Here is a 23,461-nt window from a genome sequence, read left to right on the forward strand (position 1 = left end):
AGTTTTTATCTTTACCACCATTACTGATAAAATTTGAAACAAATCATGTAGCCTTCGCTTATTTGTCAGGCTCTTATCACATGACCCCCCGTCTGGAAGAAATCAACCGGCATTAGCTACGGCTTTCAAATGAAAACATAAAAGTTTGAATGTAACCTAAAGTGGACAGGATGCAATAAAAAGAAAAACAATACATTAAATTGGGGATTTCTCTGTTTGAAATTTGTTGGAAAAATTTGGGATAATGCAAGTCCACAAGCCAGTATAACAAAAAGTGTAGCCATTATATCTTTAAATGCCATAGGACTCGGGGTTTGAATGAAACACAGACACAGCTGCGGCAGGAGCATGTGAGATTAAAAGTTAGAAATAAAGGAATGCCTCAGAATCCTGCTGCACCAGACACTGCAATAGTTCAACTTTGTGTTTGATGTGTGCAGGTGCTCACAAGCAGATCACTCTTTTCTCAAATATGTTTGGTTTTATTTCCCTACATTCAAATGATGGGCTGTACAAGGTTGTTTTTTTTTCTTCTCCGATGCGAGCAAACTACACAAAGAAGGGTTTGATCTCTGAAATCCGATCTGTATTTCTAGCATTGTCTTCAATTCCTACTGTGGCATCTTAAAGGTCAGGAGTGAAAGGCCATTTGATAACTACAGAAAGACCTTTTGGCTTTATTACACTGGCTTTCATCTCCTTTCCTGCGGAGGTTAAAACAAAGCATCGCATCCTTTGAAAAAGAAAGGATAAAATGGATCGCTTTGGAGCCTCAAGCCTTTTTTGTCACTGGGGGAAGTCTGGCATCCAGTGTACAAGGAAAAGTCTAGTGGGATATGTTTCTGAGAGCGACGAGTCTTCTCAAGCACAATTAGCATATGTCCTCTCAACCTTCTACCAAACCTCTCAATGAGACCCTGAAATCCTATTGAGATATTATTACCTCTCAAACGGGGCATTACACAAAACATCCAAAGCAGGTACACACACACACAGACACACACACACACACACAATCAAAGCTCAATGACACCCACTTCCCACTGAATATTGCTTTCTTTTTAATGGTAACCTTGGGAGACGGGCTGCACCAGCGCGACACTTAACAGCCACTAGTCTGAGAAAAATGTTTTTGATATGCTTGTGTCATTTAATCATCCACATTCTGCCGAGGCTGTGCAGGACAATTTTGCAGGATATTAACTCCCAACTAAACCCTGGCTTGTATCATTTGTGGGGCCAGTCAAGCAGGAGTCCCAGGAGGAGCGGAGACTTTCTCCTCACAGTCATAGTAATCTAAGCTTGACTGGAGCGCACGCAGACTGTCTCTCACTAGCACACACACACAGTAACACACACACACACACTCACACAGACACACAGACACACACACAGCTAATAGACAGGTAGAGTGAACCATAAAGGAATAAAGGTATCAGGAAATGTATGGTGCAAATGAAGCTCTTTACTGACCGTCAGTGTGATTTGGGTGATCAAGTAACAACCATAATAGAGCTGATATAGTACAATAAAAGAAAAGAAAAAAAATATCTATATACATGGCTTCACACAGACAGCAAAATTACTTCCTTTTCTTTTTATTTCGAGACAACAGTTAGAGATTGAAGAGTATTCGTAAAAATGTCACTTTAACGTGATCCATTTGGACTGCTCACATTGCTTAATGGGGTAGGAAATTCATTTTTTCTGCTGTGGAACAGACATAGTGGATGATGTGATTCTATGCAAAATATATGAAGCCATTACTAGAAAAATGCATGAGTTTCAATAGTTGGAAGGGGGGGGGGGGGGGGCAAGAAGAAAAAAAGTATCTCATTGCAGGGAGGGTATCCCTATTCTTTACCAGGGACCATCACATACACACACACAATGCAAAAGACAGCAAAGGCAACTGATGAAAACCATTTTTGTTCCATCACAAAGAACTAGGTCACCCTCTCATAATTGTCAATCATGCAATAAATCTCTCTGTGGCACAAATGAATACGGCATTGGAAATGAGACAAAGCTTATTGGCATGCTATGTCAGCTTGACTCAATTCATCCCCCTTTTCACACAGGACCATTCATATGTGAAGTTGTGCAAGGGTCTCTCTCTCTTTCACACTCTCCCCCTCACAAACGCACTCTCTCTCTCTATCTCTCTCTCTCTCTCTCTCTCTCTCTCACTGAGCATCGAACTCACACTTGCACACAAGCAAACTCACATGCTCCTAATGTGAAAGTTACACGGAATGAATGTATGTGGACAGACCATTTCAGCCGAGGGCTCCTTTATTATCGTAACCATGTTTATTTCCATAGAGAACATGTCTCACTGTATTTAATGCACTAGTGTGGATTTGCTCGGAACGTACACAAGTCGCTGTTACAACACATTGCTTTCAAGCCATTAGCACATGCATGGTCAGAGTCTGACAACTGGAGATCGCCGTTAAAGTGATTCGTATCACACAAACTTTATTTTTCCGTTTGAGTGATTTTTTTTTTTTTTGCATCCAACAACACGATCTGTGGCTTCTTTAAGTGGAAAAAAACCTGCGTTCGTTTCCAGACAAAACTAAACTGCACTGACTCCTGACCGCTCCACTCACCCCGCAGTGTACCAGGTGTACAGAGGTCTGCTCCGAGCCCTCTGATTGGCTGGAAGCATTGACTTGACACAGCACTATACAGCTACATCCACCAGAGGTTTGTGTCACGTCTCCGAGGACCCAACTGTCACTCTTTAAGAGGAGGGTAATAATAGCCGGGCGCCACAGCAAGTGGTGGCACAGGCGATTTTAAAGAAACATCAGGGAGACGGTGACATTTGAGTCTACGAGGAGAGAAACCCAAGCGCTGCAACCAATAAAGACTCCCACTGATATTCTCACTAGGCTTAGAGGGGGAGAGACAGAGGCAGCGAGACAGCATGAAAGGCAAAGAGAGATGTCAGTGTTAGATGAAAATGTGTTGACCTGGTGATATTGATACCCCACTCATAACCTCTACAGGTGTGCAGGGCCGTCAGGAAGCAGGCCTGGGTGTGGCAGCTATCTCCATGGATAAAAGCCAGAATTGCAGACCTTATCATTTTACAGCACAACGAACGAGCCGCCTGCTCCTCTTGGAACTGCTGACAACCGGAATTACTCTGAAAAATCAAGCTACTGTACAAATAATATAGTCGCACACAGCACAGGAGATCAAAAAACATCTATATATACCTTCATATTTAAAGTATTGACTGTGGAAATAATGTACTCTTGATTTTCTAATTTTAGAAATACTCATCTGACAATCACCTCAGGATTAACGAGTGGATTTTGATTGAGCAGGTTTAGCAAGGTTATAGTGATTTTTTTATTATTTTTTTTTACCAGCGTTTGAACGACAGATCTGGAACAATCTGTCGATCAGTGTCAAACGCTGCGTTGCCAGAAGTCGTCATCAAGATATGACCTATAAATGTAATAAGAGAAGAGTGTGGCTTGGTTATTTGGCTGGTGGTGGTGTTACAGATCTTGCAAAAATTAGCAAGGAGGATAAATAACTATTAACTTTGGCATCAGTGATAATAAATATTCACTGATTCTAAATGTATTTTGTGTATCTTGTACACCAGTCCGGCTGAAACTTGAAAAACAGACATGAGAGATAATATCCATGTCTCGTCTGCAGGAGCTCGCTTTACGCACATTGCTAGTTTTTAATTCAACGTAACAAACCAACTGCGAAAAAGTGTTTCTGGCGTCTTAGTGAATGCAGACTTCACATAAATAGCTGTGGGGCCGTTTTCTTAGTTTTCTTTTTCTTTTTTCCCTCCATCAGAAGGTATTGACTGAACAGCTGCTTTGTACCACCACAGAATATGCTGCTAGTCTCAAGTGTCATTAGCTTCAGGGCTTTTCCAGCTAGCGTCAGGTAAAGATTAGATAACAATCAGCCCCTTTAATAGATACTGTTGGAGGCACTGGAGCCGTTCCTGTGCTGTGCCATTCATCTGAAGCTAACAACAGAAGAAGAGACGAGTGGAAACCGATGTCATTTCCTCCCTGGTTTTCTTCTCTGTGATGTACCGCTGAGCCAAGGCTGTTGTTAAATCACATGTAACTATTGGCTCAAACGAGACGATGTACAGCGCGTCTGTGTATGTCTGTGTGTGAGGAGGTCCAACTGTGATTTGATGTAGTACATTTTTAATCAAACAGGAATATAACGCAATTAATTGGAGACATTTGAAATTGATTTAATTGGCCAAATTTGATTATCTTGGTATTTTAACTTTTAAATTTCACTACTCTGCCATTAACAACCACTTATTTCAAACATTGTCCTATTAAACTTGACCCCAGACGTCTTTTTAACCATTTTAAATTCTCAGGTGTAGCCACATACAGTAACATTCAGTACATTAAAAAAAAAAAAAAAAAAAAGGTTGTACTATGTGTGGTAGGTTGCTTCGCTGAAATTCCAAAAGTACAAAGGACTTTCTGTTGGATGACATTCCTTTCTTAATATACTTCAATTATTAAGGAGGAGTCCTGCGTATTGAGTGGAGAGCTCCGAAAACATCGACGCTGGAGAAATAACATCTGCATGTTTACTCAGGAGAAGATTCATCCCCGATAGCCCCCACGAAAATGAAGCGGCAGACAAAAAACAAGTGGAGGAAATTTGTGGAATCCCATCTGAGATTGCTTCCCTGATGGATTCCTTTTCCTGTCAGCTCAGACGAGAAATGAAGGCAGGGAAAATTAACTCCTGATACAGCCACGCTGAATTAGACAGAGAGGGAAGAGGGGGGAGAGGAAAAAAAAAAAAAAACCTTCAGACTTTTTAAGGATTCCAGCCTTGTCATTTTCAATTTTCTGCTCTTTGGACATGCTTGTATTCAGATTCCCCAACATCTATTCGCCATATCAATCCTAATTAGACAATCTGGGCCCACGAAGGATGGGAGCAGAGTTATTTGCATAATTTAATCATAAATACTCAGTGATACATATTTCCAAATGCATTTGTACAATTATCTTTTCATCCTTGGGGCAAAAGTATTAATATGATTAGGCAATAATTCTTTAAAAAAGGGGGGAATATAGGAAACCAGCAAGTGTGCACTCTTTTTTAAACTCCAGCTTTGGGCTATATGAAAAATTAATTAATTTCTGAAGAAAATCAATTTCTCTATGTGACCATATTAGACAGAGCCAGGCAAGGATCCTGCATTCCTTCCACAATCAGGAAATCTCATCTGCTCCCTCTAACTTCTGTCAGTAGCATTTAACATCCTGGTGCGAGCGTCACTGACTTTTGCTACGCTCCCTAAATGTGCTGTAATGTGAAGGAGCCCGTGAGTAAAGACAAGCTGTGGAGCGGTGGCTGGGGAGCGGAAATCAAAGTGACCCACAATCCATCGCTGCTCTGCCAGGCAATCAGCGTCCAGTGTGAAATCATAAGGTAAAAATCACTGTTAACAATTGTGGTTTAATGCCCAGGATAAGTCATATCGATGGATATATTTTAAACAGCTTAAGTCTGTTGTCTATAAAAATCAAAGCTAATTATCCAGCGTGGTTGGGGAGAAATAGGTCATTTTAATACCACTGATCAGAGAGGAAAAGACCTGACGTCGATTTTCAACCATTGCATTTTGGTGCAGGGATTAATTGGTAATTCAAACTGCTGTTGTCGATCCAGTAAAGGTATGCAAATAAGAGAGGGGCTCGGACAACTAATGCATCCGACAGGCAAATTAACAATACTGGCCATGCAAATAGCCTCTAAATCCACAAATGACATTAGACAGTGTCAGACAAAGCCTCTTTAACAAGTGAAATCTGTACTTTATCATAAGCTACAAGAAATATGATCTTGAAAGTCTTAAGGAAAATTTATGTAACTTTGGCCAAACGAGCTGGTGTGTGGATTTTGTTCTTTTATTTAAAAAATGTTTTAATTTGCACCCGTTCCAGCTGAGTGAATGTCAAGTCAATAAAGCAATTCTGATTTTCAAGGAGACTATTTGTTTGCGGGAAAAAAAAGAAAAACACTTTGCCGCCATCTGCCAACTGCACAGTTGACTTGAGCACATGTACTGTACCTAATCAAATTTAGCAGAGCCCCACTGACGGATTAAAAATGTGGAAAAAATAAAAAAGGGAGAGAACTTTAAATGTTTTTTTTTTCACTTTAATAAAGAGACAACACACAATATGAGGGGCCAATTTGACTTTCAAGAAACTACTTGAATAGATTTGGATTTTAAACAGCTTTGTATACCATTATCTCTCTCTCCTTCTCTCCCTCCCTCTCTCTCTCTCTCTCTAATCAGGCATCTGTCACTCTGTTTTTGAAGTTATTATCGCCCCAGCTCCCTCTTGGATGTGGTTGCTGGGTGACGGGTATCTTAGCACCCACTCTGACTGGGAATGATTTGAATGGAATCCAGAAATCTCCCCTGAGTACCTGTAAACACATCCGTGCCTTGTAGAAAACAAATATATTATAAGAGAGCTCAGCGGAGGAGAGGAGGGAGAGAGAGACAAGCTGGCACCCTCGGTGGCAGCTCACACTGAGCGCTAAACAAAACAATTACCGTCATTTGCAAATATGTGTGTTTAGGCATAAACACTCTTGAAGTAAGAACAAGAGGGGTGATAGCTCTCGCAACACTCGCTGTCATATCAGTATCAATTAGATATATTTATTAAAAGAGGAGAAAAGTCGTTTTCGCTGTGACCTGTCACTCGAAACGTTTCAGAGTCAGATCTGTTTGACTGAACCGAGCCGGGGAAAATCTATTTAAGAAGGGCATGTAAGTGAAAAGCCGTCCCATTCCCAGTGGTGGGACATTGTCTGGGGCGTGTGGTTAACCTTCAGGGGTAGACAATGATTGTCAATTAACTGCTGCATTTCTGCGCCCCAGCATCGGATAGCCTGCCTCCACAAAGCGGACCAATGAGAGATATGCGATATCTCTGCACCGCCCCCCCCACCTCCTCCCGTGTTATAATAACCTTTCAGAGAGTTCAAGTGTCACACAGCAATAAGAACCTTTTCCATCCCACCGCAGGGAAAATGAAAAGGAAAACAAGTAGCTGGAACAGAGGGCTCCTGGAGGGCCAGAGTCATAATGTAGGGGAGATTACTGAGCCTGGATCAGTGTGGGAGCAGGAGCGAACACTGCTAATCTGGCACAAGAGTCCTTATGAAAATGAAGGGGTCAAGAAATTTAAATTTAAGGTTATTTTTAATTTAAAAATTAATGATAATTACAAAAATATGTTTCTGTTGTTAAGGCAAAAGAATACTGTTCAAAAACCCAATATAAAAGTGTGTAAAAGTATTTTTTCTTATTTACTAAAAAGGGTTAGAGATGCAGTGTTGCTCTGTGATGCCATTCACATTCACACGGTGTGCAAAATGAGAGTAGTGTTGTTTTAGCACAATAGATGGTGGGAGGGTAAAAAAACAGCATGTGAAATAGTAAGACCCATTGTACAGGAGTATTATCCACCTCATTGTTACCACTCTGCCACGGTGTAAAGAGAGCACTGACACTGTGGTAACAGAGCGAGATGAAAAGCTAAAGTATCTCAGGCAGCAGGCTGTTGTTGTGTAACCAGAGCGGGTTAGCCGGCGAGCTCGGACGCTTGTTATCTTTACACTAAGTCGTCGGCACCTAACGGAACTACGACTCCGGAGAGGCGACTTGTTTTCACCTGCAGGGTACAACCGTGCCCTGTTTGCTCGGAGCTGATCGTTCTGTCAGCAGCAATTCAATGACAAGACAGAGTGAAGCACACACACACACATCCCAGCAAATAAAATCAACTTATTCTAAGTAACAGAAGCCTTTTATCCAGCGGATGCCTCACTGTTCCATGATGTAATTCTCCAAATGGGGCAGGCAGGCGGGCAGGCCAGGTCTGAGTGATTGATTTCAGCCCAGCACCAGGAGAACCTGGCTGCTTTCAGAGACAATTACAGTCCTGTCCATGTGCCCGTAATAGCCCAGCACTTTAGCGTCATTAAAGCGACGCGAGGCACTGCATTATCCTTTAACCCCCATCGCCGGCCATCCCCCCATTGACAACCCTGAGAGTTCAACCACATACTTTGTCACCTGAAGCCCCCACGCCACGCTCTCGCAGAGGATCCCCTCACAATATGTGTCTATCTATGGATAAGGAGGGAGGGAGGGTTCTCTGCTACCTCAATACTTTATGTAAATGATGCTCAGGCAACTAAGTGCACAGGTGAGCTGTTGAGACGATACTGGAGTGGAAATATGGAACATAATACGAGTGTAGACAAGAGGGACAAGTGTGTTTACTGACGACAGGATAAATAAATGTCAAATACATGAAATACATAGGAAAAAAATTTATACATAAATAGAATTAAAACGTTCCATTCTGTTGACATCTCTGTCAAAGTTTGATTACTTCATTTTGCATTTTCTGACCAGGTGATTCTGGAGGATGAAGTGCATCCAACCTCATCATACATAGGAACATTAATAGCACAAAATTGAAATTAAGTGTGCTCATCAATTTCAGTGTATTTCTGTATTAGTGTTCATATTTGTTCCACTTGTGATACTTAAATGTGCATCTAAAAGTTTAAATAAATTCCCAAGTGAGTGTGTGCTTTAAAATAAAAAAATAAAAAGCAGCTCAAAGTGTTTATTGTTATTCCCAAACTGATGTGGAGCCATTTTCCATCAAATTTGCATTTCCAGCTCATTTCTGGGTGGGTAGATCAATATGGAATCAATCATGGTGACAGGTAAGATGGTAAATTTGACCAGGCTGAACCATCCTGTGAGACGAGGCGATACATCACACATCCAGCAGCAGCAGAACAGTAAAAATAGCTTTTAATCAAATATTGATCTCCACTTAAATCACTCCATATTAAAGCATATGAAGTGAAAAATATTTGATCTGGTAACATGAGGTGGTAAGATAATTTGTGTTTGTGTGTAGATGTTTATCTCAATCACTGTGAATGAATACACAGTGATTGAGTATTGTTTTATAGATATAAATGCATGTTCTCATTTTCTGGCTGCACGTGTTCTTTCTTTTGTGTGAGTTTATTATGAGTTCTTTAAGACATGCAACGATTAGTACAAAAATATCAAGTGTCTTCTAATTCTAATATGAATGTGTTTACTCTTTTTAAACATCTAGCTTACTTGAAGTGAAGATCATATCAACTCTGTGGAAAAATAATACGTAACTTTGTTAAACCTTTAATTTAAGGTATTATTAAAAGTACATTTCAGGTGTTGCCTTAAATTAAAGAGGAATTAAAGTGTGGCTGGTTGAAAACATGATAAGGCTCCTTGTTCCTCAAAGTGTCTTTGCAGTGGCAGCTCTACACCTGAAGTTTATTCTACAGCATTGTGAGACTCAGCAGAGGTGTAGCCTACATTATCGATTCATTTGTTCACAGGCAGACAGGCTATCCATCATGGCACAGCTTTGCCCCGCACGTGTTTAAAAAAAACTTTCACTACAACTTTTTTCCACTGGTGCTGCGCGCTGGCTCCTTCTTCTGCTCCTCCAGCAGAGAACTAAACCAGCACATTACTTCATGTTCGGATGCAGTTTGACACATCCACACATGCACTCACTGCGCCAACCGATTGATAAGTTCATCATGTCGCAGAAACCACTTGTTTTAATGCAGGGAAAATGTCTCCCCCTCTCTGGCTGCTGCGCCTTTACGCACGGCTCTCCGTAAAAGACATGTAACCCAAAGCCCGAAATGAAAACGCCGCGCACGGCTCCTCCACTCACCTCGCGTTGGTGCAGTCGTTGTACAGGGTCTCGAAGTCCTTCCTGGAGATGAGCTTGCAGCGGTTCACCCCTGGCTGGATGGCGCCGAGCCCTCTGAGGATGCGGACCTGCTCCACATTGCACACCACCGGCGTGATCTCCAGCCGCTTCAGCTTGGTGTAGACGGTGTGCAGTCCGCCGACCAGGTGCTTCAGGAACAGGTCGAACGCCTGCGGAAGGCAGATGAGCTCGCAGCCGTCCACGGTGAACGAGGCCACTTTGGCACCGCGCAACTCGACCATCTTGCACTCGTTGTTTTGCGGTATGTTCTCAACAGGCGACGGGGTCGAGTACACGGGTTTGCCGGGGGGTAGCGCCGCGTTCGGGTTCGGGATGCCCGGGCTGCTGGTGGCGAGCAGCTCCGACCTGAACAGGTTCTGCCCGGGTCCGGATGGAGGTGCCAGGGATGGAGACGGCGATGAAGTTGTCGACGGCGGGGACGTGGTGGCGGAGGGAGTCGAGATCGGAGGCGGCGGCACCAGAGGAGTTGGTGGGATCAGAGCAGCCGGTACGGCCATGGTCACCTACAGGAGGGGGAAGAGAGCGGCCGAAGTTCAAAGTATAAAAACCCAGCCTGCCGAGACACCCCGAAATGAAAGAATCCACGAGAGTTTAGCTCCTCGGATAAGTTGAAGGGGGGGGAAGTAGAAAAGAGCTGCGCGGAAAAAGGCGTGCTGAGTGAGGGGCTTTGGGGGGGCCGAGCGGCGGGACAATGATCAAAGATAGGAGGAGGAATGACAGGAGGAAAATGAGCTGAAAAGTGCAGCTCCGCTCTGTGGATGAGTTGTTGTTGTCACACGGCACAGAGAGGGAGGAGCTAGGGGACAGTGGGAGCCTTTGAAGAGCAGATCACTGGCTGAAATGTTCCAGGTCTGTTCAAGATGTTGCAGCGTTAATATTCCACACATCAGGGATCCGGTTAGGTCAGATCACAATCGTGAAAAATTAGAAAAACAAAAAATGAAAAACTGTCCCCCCCCCCCCCTGCACCTGATATTCCAGTTTCTTCAAACACCTGCTCCAACAGTGTGCAAACATATCCACTGCACCACACACACACACACACACACACACACTGTTCCTCCATGCACCTTCATGTTTCAGAGGAATCCTGTGCACTTTTCATTCATGCATCAATATTGAAAGATTTTTTACAACTTACATTGTTCTTTTGTCTGATTGTTATTATGAGTCACTGTCCAAGGTGCACCACATATCTGGGAGAGGGGAAAATGTGCCTCATATAATTAGTCCTCTCTCTGGTTATTGTATTTGCAGCGTAGCCATGGCGTGTTGTATTTATAATAATAATAATCATAATAAAAATGAGAAGAAGAATAAACTTATATCATCTTTTGAAATAAAGATACAGATTGTTTTGCAGATTAAATAAGGAAAAATTGAGGAAAAACAATAGGAAACAATTTAGAAGCAATCTGAAGATCACACAGTTTTAAAGCACAGACGCAGAAATGAAAAATGTAATACGTGAGAAAAAGAGTAAAAACAAGATAAAATGATTAAAAGAGAAGGTAAGATCAGAACTAGGAGATAGCTTACCTCTAAACAAGTGTCTTTAAGAGAGATCTGAGAGGAGATAAGGAGTTTTCTCTCCTCAGGGAGATTGTTCATATGTTGTGCAACAGCATAACACAACATGAGGCATAATGGTTGTTTTCAAAGAGATGAAAGCTCGCAAACTAAAGCACTGATTAGATTGCAGCGTATAAGTACAAATTAAAGGTTGACTGTGCGATGACCCTCTCTGAGCGGACCTGTCCCTGCAGCAGCCTGATGGGAGGAGTGTGATTCACCTCACCTGATCTGGCTGCTCTGTCTGAGCTGGTGGGATTCAGCCCGTCTTCCTCTCCCTCGTGGCTTCCATGGTGTTTTAATGTAGTTGTGATTTGGTTCCTACATTTAAATTTCTTTGAATAAACATGTTTTTAGTTAAAAACTTGTGTGTGGTCTTGGCTTCTTTGTCCAATCAATCACTAATCTCCAGCAGAAATAGTGATATCATCATATCGGTTATATAATACAACATGTGCAGTGATTCATCTCAGCAGTGCTCCTCTTACTGTCCATTTCGAATGTGATACTCAAACTATAAAAGCATTCAGAAGAGCACATACCTCCTTACATTCAATCACAAACTCATAGATATACAAGTTATTAAAGACTGTTAAAGAATGGGTTCTTCCCTGATCCACACCACATTCTTCTTCAGGTTTTGTGGTGATCTGTCCAGTAGTTTATGTTTTAATGCTGCTAAATAAAAAACTAAATAAATAGAGATTCAAAAACATAGGCACTTTCCCGGACGTAATTAAACTCTTTTTCAATCATTTAAAAATTGCAGATGAAGTCTCACTGACTTTAAATTTGCTGTTGATAAAGAGACACAAACGTTTAAGGATTTGAGATGGTGTGAGAAAACTGGCAAATACCTAAGTCCATTCAGAACTTTTAGACACAGGCAATAAAGATGTTAGTGTCAACTTTAAACATGGTTTACATACTGCACAGTCTCCTCACTGAACAGCAGCTTGTTTAAGGGTCGTACCGTTTTACGACGCTGAGGACTGAACAAAGCTCAGCCCAGCTGGAACGTGAACTCTCCAACTTTCCATCAATCTCAATTTTCGGACAGTGCGGGGAAGGGGGATGAAGGCAGAGAGGGAGGAAATGCATCAATGAACCGAAGGGTCAAGTTCATGTACAGTAACAGCAGCTTCGCACATGTATTTAACCACTTTGCTGCATCACAGTGTTTTCTTACAAATCCAACAGTTGGTGTAACACAACAGTGGAGTTATCCCCAAGTCAGACAAGTCATAAAAGCAAAGCATTCTTTTTAAATATGGGCTTAGGTGTGTGTTATTCAAGGTGTGGCAGAAAACCACAAGTGTAATAACACAACTCTGAATCACAGGGAGTTTGTGTAACATATTGCAGAAATTAAAAGAAATGATTAACAATAAGTTGAATTTGGCACAAGGTTTGAACCCACTATACTTGGACTTTGTACACCTGCTTTTCCTAATATGTCCAATTAACCAGCGGATCTGGAGACATGAGGCAGTGTCGCATTTTCCCTCATATTCTCTGTCTTCCTGTTGTCCTGTTGTGTCAGATCAGCTTTAAGATAAGCAGTGTGCCATTTCAAAATTATCATTCAGGGAAAGAGGTAGCTTGTAGTGTAAAATCAATAGCTGCTTAAAATTCATTGCCAGGCAATCCATTTGCCCTTTATGTTGCTAACCTTTCACTTAAATATGCACCATATTAAGATTTCATTATATACAATGAATGTCACAACAGTTTGCCCACTATTTCTCTTGTTTGCATGGGTTAACTGCAAATCATTGTGCTTGTAATGTCTGAAAGATGATTTTCATTAACGTTACCTTGGAAAAGAGAAAGAGGGAAATACAGCATTAGGAGCCTAATAGGTATTAAAAGGCACCACAGGATATGAAGGATGTTTTAGATACAAAGGCCTTTCAGCAGACTGGGTGGGCTGCATGTGTCTGACCCCAGTTATGAAAACATGGTGCAACAATAATGTAAGTCTGAAAGGTGGTGCAGTAATTTACAAAAGAGAACTTGTTGATATAATTCAACAACAACAAACGCACAAATCGTCACCCCATGTAAAAGTCATGGATGGGAACCTGTCTGAAAAGGAAATAGTTTACTAGGAAAACTGTACTTGCAACAAAAATGTGTCAAATATTTCCTTCGGGCAAAGTGGAACAAAGTAGCGGCGGTTTAAAATTGTCCTTTGCAATAGTTGGAAATTAGCAGCGTGAATGAAGTTTGCAGCGTGACTTAACTAAGTCGCTCAACAATCAGGAATTTTCCATAAAAGTACACAGAAGTACAGTACACGCGAGTGAGATTGCGGTAAACAAATGACTATGTCAAAATGTAATCACCCAGGATGATGTATGGCATCAAGAAAGTGTTTGAAAACGTACAGATATGGGACAAGACTTGTGTATGATCAATGACACAGTATATTGTTTGATGTAATAATTTATTCACCCCATAAAGCCTTGATAAAACAATGTTGAAAAGCAATTTAAATTGAATTCATTTAAATGTCAATTCTCATGGTTAGGATTTTTCTATAATTGGCTATTTAATTAAAATAATTTTCATAGTCATTAATACAGCCAGCAACTTGTAGCGCGCTGACGTGTTTTAATTACATGGTATTAACAAAATTGATATGCTTTAGAAAGCATGGTGAATAAGAAATAATTAGACCAATCATACATCATCCTCTTATGGACATTAAGTGTATCACAATATAATTGATGAACTTAAAAAATGAGAGAGATAAATAACTTTAATTGTACAGACTTGGTGTACAGAGCTGGGAACAAAGAATCATACTCACGATGTATTATATTTCAGAGGCAATTCATTATCTGTAACATCACTTAGCTCCGTGTGCCCAGCACTCTCCTCTAACCTATGATTACATGACATTTGAAAGCAGTGATACCGTGTAGTCTTTTAAAATGTCCTCTTACCTAGTCTGCATAAATCTTCAAACTGTTTTTTTTCTGCATCGGCAAATACGGGGGAGAAGGAGCGGCCGCCTCAGACGTAGGAATAATTTAGATGCTCGGAATTAAGCACTTATTGATCATGAATATTTGTTTCTTGAAGGTTACACTGCTTTGACCCCATCTATCCTTAGACACCGTCCAACACAAACATGCCACTTGGGGTAACGGGGTGGTGTCAGAGAGCACTCACTGACGGTGGAGGGTGTGTGATGATATTCTACACTGGCCACATTGTGAATTAAAGTGCAGGCTTGCTCTTGCTGTTCAGTTACTGAGACTTAAGTGATTATTTTCTGTAATCTTTTCATCAGAACTACTGATTTTAAAGTCCTGTGACAGTCCACATTAACCGTTGAAACGATGAGTCACTCTTTGTTTGTTTCACTGTGAATTGAATATCTTAGAAAGAGATTATAGATTCAGACTCTTGGTTCAAAACAGGCGTCTCAATTGCCACCCTGTAATCTGGAAAAGTTCGATGGGCGTCTTTGATCATTTTCTGACACAATATACAACCGATGAGTCAAACGCAAGTAGATAAGTCAATAATGAGAAGAAGCCGAACAATCATACACATGGTTGTTTAGTTCTTATTGTAGAAATATAAAAGAAAAAAGCAAGAAGTGTTCTGAAATTCTAAATTATTTATTTGTCTTCAAACAGAGTTAAAGACTCACCCAGTAGAGCTGGCTCCCCACACACATCCTCATCTGCAGGGTCGGTTCTGACCAGGCCCTCTGCTGCGTGTCTTCAGTGTCTCTCCCATTTTTGAAATGTCCTGTCAATAAAGAAGAAATGTCCAAAAATGTCTTTAAAGAAAGAAAAACATTTCAGGAAAGATTACTGGCTCCGCCCATTAAGCTGCATCCACACCAGATATGAATGGGTACTTCTCAAACCAAAGCCCCATCCAGAAATTCATGTAGTAGTGTTTGTGTAATCCTGCAGACGAAAGAGACAAAACACCAACAAGAGCACTGCTCACAGAGCAAATACTTCTGTCAAGGCTACATCCTTTCTCACCATTAATAAAAAAGTGAAAAAACATGAATGGATCCTTCCTTTTCTATCGTTATACCATTCCACTAAACTTCGTGGAAATCAGTTCAGTAGTTCACGTCTTATCCTACGAGCTCGCAAAGACCGGACCATTAATCTTTAGTTTCAGCTCCAGTCATTATAAAGTGAGAGTCAACAGCACAAAGTGAAAAAAGATGCAACAATAATGACGCACAATAGAACACATACCTCCGCCAAGGGATACCAGTCGCTATAAATTCTATCGGCACCAAATTCCACACACTCCCTAGGAATTTGGTGGAAATATCCAAAAAGCCTCATCTCTCAATGTTGAAGAAAGTGATTCCTGAATCCGCCCCTTTGTCCAGATCCAAAATTGAATGGCTTCTATCTTGGCCCATGTCCAATCCTCCCACCTATAATGGAAATCTGCTCTGTAGTTTTTGTGTGATACTGCTGACAAACAAACCAACAAACCAACCAATCAACAAATAAACAGAGAAGGGAGGAAAATGGAGGACATAACGATGGAGAACAAAAACCAACATTGCAAAAGTTGTAGACATTTTCTGTGACAGGAAATCTACGTCGGCTGGATCGAAAGCTTTGTATTGGATCAACATTTCTTCAAGTGCGAGGTCATGATAGAATGAGTTCATACACTCTTACATGTACACTTACACTCTTACAGTTACTCAGGGTTAACCTGCAGACAGTGCGCTGTAAATATAGGTAAAGTACGTGCACAATCTTCAGCCTCTTGATACAAGTGTAGAAGGACTGGGATTCAGATAAGAAAAAAAAAGAAGCTCCTTCACACAGAGTATGTCAAATAACAGCTTTCTGTTAATATAACTGAAGAAAATGGAGTTCACTTCCTTTTCAAAGACCCCCCCCCCCATCACGGATAGTCCCACAATTACAGTAGTCACGGCCCACATCCTGCGGTACTTCATTTGATGCCACGCAGCTTCCAATATAACCGGGGTGCAAGAAACAGAGAGATTTGTGGATATCTAAATTGCAAAAGCAGAAACCTGTATAAACAGCGGTAATTACCGGGCCATTGACAGTCTCTCAGTGTTGTGCTCATTCTGCCACAGCCGCAGTGATTAAAATGAATCCTCATCGACTTCTCCATTAAAGCGCTGGCAGGAGCGATCCCGTGACCTTTCCCCATTGATTGAACATAACAATCACAATTCAATTGTAATGCAAAGAGAACATTTGTTATAATGTACATGAGATGCATGAGCCATTTCCTGGGAGCGGGGAAGGGTAATCAATGGAGTGACTCTTGGCGTGATGCAAGGAGAATGAGGCTGTGTTTGCAGGCCTAATTCATACAGCCTGCAGTGTATGATGGAAGGCAATGATATGCATGTAAACACTCTGATTTCTCTCTGCTCATCGTTCGATAGGATAACAACAAATCCTCATTTCTACGTCCGTATGACTGCCCCGTGCACTCTGCCGTGATTGGCAGTGATGTACGTGCACAAACAGCCCGATACACTTCTGATTCAATCTGAGATCACAATTTCATTCATGTATCATGCCGCACGTTATCTCCAAGAAAACGCCAACTGCCATCTTTCAAGAGACGCGACTTAATGTAACATCATGTGACTTCAGGGACAACAGACCGTTATCGCGACACTCGTAGAATCACTAAGCAGAAGACTGAGAACCCACATAAACCAACACGCTGCTCAATCTATAACACAGCGATACTGTGCGTTCTCGTGACAGTCAAGCAAGGACAAGCTTGTAAAACCGTGATTACTAATGATCAGCCAAACTCGAGCAAGTGAATACGCAACTTGCACAATCCATGCACCAGAGTAGAGAAAAGAAAGCATGATAGGCATAACAACCCATCACCATTCAGTGCCATTTTAAAAGCGGCACTCGATCGTGTCTTTCAAAAACTGTCTTATGAAGAGTGTATGCGAATGATGTCCTTAAGGGATTTCTTTTTAGAATCGGGAGATTATAGTTTACACGGACATTAAACAGATTAAACCAGGCAGCTCTCTAAAGGCAGTTTATCTAATGGAGAAAATGTGGTATGCTAATTGAGAAATTCCGATGGTAAAATTATATTTAAACCCCTCTCTCTCTCTCTCTCTCTCTCTCTCTCTCTCTCTCTCTCTCTCTCTCTCTCTCACTCAGCCTCCCTCTCTGCTGGAGGATTTTAGTTTGGCTTGATGAAATCAAATGGCTAATCACAGCCATAAGCTGTGAGACGTTAGCTGAGCGAAACAGTGTTTGCCGTGCTAAAAGGTAATTGTCTCAGAAAACTTCATCGATGACAGATTCAATTCCATTTGGTAAATGTTTAATAAATGCTGTACAAACAGGCAGGCCTATCTCGCTGTGCTTAGAAAACAAAGGGAAACTTTAATTGCTTTAATCATCCCGAGCTTTGACGTTGTTATTGGCCTTAAAAATAGCAGTTAACAGAAACTGTCCTGCTGAGGAAATTGAACCAGATTTGGAAAACGATCCGCAATTAAGATAGGGGCATCCCGAGCAGCGAGGTCCAGGAGGATTGTTGTGACTAGGAAAAACATTCCAAGTCATACAAAGCTATTCAATTAACAGAAGGACCCAAGGAAAACAACCTCCCTATTATGTATCACTTACTTTAATCAGATTGAAAGCGATTGTATTCCTTTTTGAAAATCCCTTAACACAAACACGTTAATTAACAGATAGGAGGGTGGAAAGATGTATTTTTCATTAGAGGGTGAAATAATGTTCCCCTTTAACATCAAGGAAAATCAACTGCTTACTGCAGTTAAACCAGTCAGCGGTGTAAATTCCCTGCCAGCATTTTTATTTAAAACCTCATTAATGTGTTTCAACCCAGCATAGCTGTACCTTTAATCTGCACTAAAAGGAAATAATGCGTTTCCTGCTTTATTTACCAGCCTGACTTAACAAGTGTTCCTGTACAATTAGAATTCTTAATAGATCTGGAAACAAAAGGACTTTGAAGGTGGGAAAGTGCTGACATTATTTCACAGGGGAAAAACACTCTTGAGAAAAAAGATCTGCTGTAAATGTAGTTTCCTGGAACACAGGCGCACTGCAATGTTGGTCTCTCTCATTAGAAATGCCATGCACAGGACATAAATCAAGGCCCGTAAAACATTTCATTGCCACACAACACTAAATTACACACTTGCTGGTTTGCCATACTGATTGTGTTTAAAGATTGTAATTTTACTTTATTCCCATTAAATCTATGCAGGGTTTTACAATCCATAAACAGAGTATCTGTAATAAAAGTTAATAAATGTCAGAATTTGCATTTGGAAAAAAACACCCCCGCTACATTTTTTTTGCAAATATCAATCTATGAACCTTTCAGGGTTTCATCAAACAAAATGCTAATTGTACCTTTAGGAATTTAGGAGACAAGTGACATGAAATTAGATGCAATGTCCTTTGGAATCAAGAGATCTGCTAAACTGGAATACATTAAGTGTGAGACCAAAGCCAAGTGGAAGAGGACTGTTTTCGGCACAGCACAAAATAAAAAAGGATTATATATTGTTTTATAATGAGCAGTGTCAGGATATATATCATATATCAACAAAAACTGAACATTTAAACTTTTATGATTAGTTTTACCTGGGAACATATGTTTCTGGAATAAATAGGACTCCTGCAGTTTTCTATTGCTCCATGTGTAATGTAATGACAGTAAAGTTATAAAAACATCAGTTTTGCCATTTGACCCTTTTGTTAGTTTGGACTAGTTCTTTTCATTTCCCTTTTCCTCTTCTCATGACTGAGTTATATTGGTGTAACATACTTGGACTATGTCATATGGTAGCGTTACACACAAGACATTTCAAAACCAGGCAAATCAGTAGTTTGTGTCTTATTAGGATCAATCCATGCGTTATTTTTTCAAGCAACCTCCGGTGGCCATTAAAGTCAGGACAGGAGCAAAGGCCGAAATTAGGTCACAGGTGACATAAAGAGACAAAAAACAAGAGGAGACTTCTGTTTGTTTCCTCTTTGAAACAAATGGTCATCAGGGACAAACAACCTATTTGGTCCTGGAGGTTGAAGGACTTGTTTTTAGGAAGGCTTTGACTTTGATTATAGAGACAATCTTACAGAGACAATGTTATGTGGGCACTTAGCTAATAGCCAAGAAGCTGAAACCTCATTCAGAAGGAGAATTAGTGCAGGGATCTTAAAACAGACAGAGTAAAATTGTTCCAAAGTCTCAGTTTGTTTAAAAGAACACACTCGGCATGAGATATTTGCACAGAATATTAAAAAACACTGAAGGACACCACAAGAAATTTCCACTTTTCTCTCTTGCCTGCAATAAAACAACAGACATAACAAATTCCACCAATCTGGCCATCTTCATGTGTGCGACTGAAGCCAAGTTTGGTACTGGGGAGGATTTTCTGTCTCTGCAAGCCATGCATAGCATGACCAAAAGTGAGGATTAGTTTGAGAAAGTTCTTTTGGCGAAAAGCAACTGTGAGTAGCATCATTTTCACCTGACGCCAGATGCTTCGTCAAAGAGAAACAGCTCCAGCCAGTGCATTAGAGAGGTTAGAGTAAAATAAGTGTTCAATAATTTAGTATGGACCACAAATGTTATAAAAATTGAAATGGCGCTTGATGGGAAAAAGGTTCTCCACCATTTCTTAGTGAGACAGAATGATTGAAAATATTCTTCTGTGTAACACGAGGTTGTAATTGATTTCTTCATTATTGCATAACATTAGGTAAGTTGTGTACATTTTGATTATATTGTTTTGAGAGATTCAAACCCAATAACAGGAGTTGCGAACAATCTTGATTATACAATAGCAGAAATGTAGTAACTTGTATTTACAGATGAAAAATTTAGAATTTCAGGAACTGTTTCAAGTATTATTTACACTTTTTTCTCAAATTACATTAAAGCTAAACCCTCAACGACACCAAAGTCATGTTTTTCTGTGGTCATACCATCACTAACCCTCACTGACAATACCCTAACAAGTTCACTCAATGTAACTAAAGGCAGAAATGAAACTAAAACCACATCAACACAAAGAAATGTCCAACTCCTGAAGGGAATATTAATTATAATACAGGATCTAGGCTAAAGGATCTATAGCAGTAGCTAAATGCCTCTAGCTATGTTCACCAGCTCCTCACTAGCACTTTAATATGGATTGTTAAGGTCTCGTTTAGGTCCTACCCATCTAGGATATCAGATCATTGCATCATTAACATGGAATAAACTTCATATAATTCCCTACGTTAGACAAACCAAGCTCAACACAAGCTGCTCACCAGCTCAACAGGCTGTAAAAATGAAAGGGATCAGTGATGTGTGCAGCCACATCACCGATTCCATACTGTGTCACATGGTCATGTTAATGTTTATTTATTATGATCACCATATGATGCTGATATTATGATGCATGATATGATAGTAAAAAATTATATTAGGAGTTGGTATAAGAAGCCATTCTTCATTTTAGTATCAAAGCAGCAATACATCAAAAAGTCCTGGCAGGGCAGCGCCACGTGCCATCATATCTCACAGTTTGCAGTAGGTCACTATGCTCTGGTGACTTCATAAACTATGCATCCAACAACAATGATTATTCATGTCATTCTTCAAACATCCTTGAGAGGATCTCGATGCAGCAGCGATTCAACCTTTCGTATTAATTCAAGCTTGGCTAAGAATGTACCATCTGGGCCCTTGTACTTCATGATTAATGCCGAGGAGTTGATTCATATGTGCAACTGGAGTTTAATAAACAAGGGTTTCAGAGTTAAATGGCACATACAAATGCTCGGGATGAACTCATTCATAGTTTCTAATTTGTGTTCTTGGTAATAAAGCCTGCTCATGATTGCTCACTACAATCATCTCCAAGATACACAAATATGGGGATTTTGTGATTAACATAATGTGTTTCTTCCACGGGGGAAAATAATCCTACAATTCTAAGATGCCTTCAGACATATGTACATAAGATTCTTTATTTGGTCCAAATTAACTTACTACTGGTACAGCATGATTAACACCGGCCTAAATAAATAATTACTACACATCATTGTGCAGATTAAGCACCGACAAACTTTTCCCTTTTAAATCAATGTTGTTTGTACTAGACGTCGTGGCTTTGGCAAACAAAATTAACTTTGTAATCCTTCTCTTAGCCACATTCTCTCAGTCCATTTCAATGTCACAGCACAGACTGCATGAGTGGAGGCATCAGGGCTGCTCATAGGATCCTGATGAGACAGAGGTAGCACACAACAGCGACCTCTACAGGAACACCCCAACACATCAGCTGCTGCTGAAACACTCAGGATTTTGTTCCATAAAATTAGGAACAAAATCTGCTGCTTTATCAAATTTTGTTTTATTTACTATGTTTCTACACAACCAGGTGCATGAAGGTTGTTCTCAGGTCTTTATTTATTTATAGTACTTAATCATTTCAATTTATTTAGTATAATTTTACTATTTTTTCTTTGAAATGCTTTGAAATAACAATCATTTCATTTTTACTTTGGGATCCTTGGCTTTACAGACCAATGGTTGCACAGTAAAAAAAAGGTTTCGTTTCGACCTATAAAGAATAATTGAATAATTTAAATATCATGTTGTTCGTAGTCATACATGTTGTTTTTACTTTAAAGTATCATGTCGTAGATGACAGTTTTACTATAAGCTGCACGTAGGAAAGGTTCAGGAGGCCGACAGACATTATTAAAAGGTGTAAGGCAAACAGGTGAATGCTGCTGCATATTAAAAAAAAAAAAAGTACTGCCGTCACACATCCCAGCCTGTCTGCTTTTAGCTGGAGACAAAGAACAGTGGCGAGCAGTGTCTTTAGTGTTATAGAGGAGGAATGGGAGGGTGCCAAGCCACGCCGACCACAGCCAAGTGCAGGATCACAGAGGAGGAATGAATGATGCTCAGATAAGGGACAAAGTAAAGAGGGCAGACCAAACAGGAAAACTAAGAAGGGAGAATGTGTGGGGCGTTGCCTGCCTGAGCAGGAAAATGTGCTGATACAATTATGTTGGATTCTTTTTTTTGTTGTTGTTTTTTTGCTCTGCTCTGTAATGTTTTTACTGAAGCAATCACAGAAAACATTCCAGTTTATTTAGACATACATCAGAGGGTAACTAACCCCTACAACCTCCTAACCTTTCATCAAATTATTAGCGACATTGTAAAAAAATCATGGAAATTAGTTGTACAGCAAATATAAGACGCTTTTGAATCCAACAATCTTATATCCAGAGAGCAACTAGAATCTAATCCAGCTGGAGTTTCTAAGATAACTTCTAGACTGAGAAGCAGATAAACGAACTAACTAGGCAGTAACATGCAATTTATTTGGTGCAAGCAATAATAATAATCTGCACTCATTTTCATTTACACTTTTACTGCAATGCAATCTATCCGTAACCAGGGTTTCTGCAGGTTTCAACAAGTTAAATTTAATGCTTTAGACCACAACAAATAAAATTTGAGACCTTTATGTCAAGTGTAACAGATATGATGGAATATCGGGGTCTAAGAATTACAAATTAAATTTGAGGTGAAGTAGCAGAGAACTTGACACACGTTATTTTGCGAACAAAGTGAGACGGTATTATGGACTTTCCCACAGTCAACCTGAGTGTATTGCAATAAACTGTGACCGGGGTGTCATAAGGTTCAAGTTGGTCTTTTTTGTATAGTACAGCTTGTTAATATCTGCAGAATCGACACAGAAACATTTTAAACTGTGCATGCTGAAAAGAAATTATCTCAAAAAACTATTTTTAAGGCAGACGGAAGTAGAATCAAATGAACGTTAACATAATTAGGAGCTTTTCAACACCTAGTACGTCATAAATAACATATTTAATATTCATTTAAGACTTCATTTTTTTAAATGTGGAGGTATCAGATACTTTTATGAGAAATAAATGAACTACCATTGAAGAGCAACTAATTTG

The 23,461-nt window shown here is 40.3% G+C and overlaps 1 protein-coding gene across 1 annotated transcript in view; it reads right to left on the bottom strand.

Annotated features, from left to right (window-relative positions):
* The window catches only part of dachd (dachshund d), a 114,692-nt gene that overhangs the window by 80,973 nt on the left and 10,258 nt on the right, over positions 1 to 23,461 (bottom strand). Inside the window, exon 4 of the mRNA XM_069533574.1 lies at positions 9,816 to 15,215. Within this exon, the coding sequence (XP_069389675.1) occupies positions 9,816 to 10,372 (557 nt within the window). The 5' untranslated portion in view covers positions 10,373 to 15,215. The remainder of the gene's footprint in view (positions 1 to 9,815; positions 15,216 to 23,461) is intronic.

Source organism: Paralichthys olivaceus, chromosome 10 (assembly GCF_024713975.1).
Source record: "Paralichthys olivaceus isolate ysfri-2021 chromosome 10, ASM2471397v2, whole genome shotgun sequence".
Lineage (NCBI taxonomy): Eukaryota > Metazoa > Chordata > Actinopteri > Pleuronectiformes > Paralichthyidae > Paralichthys > Paralichthys olivaceus.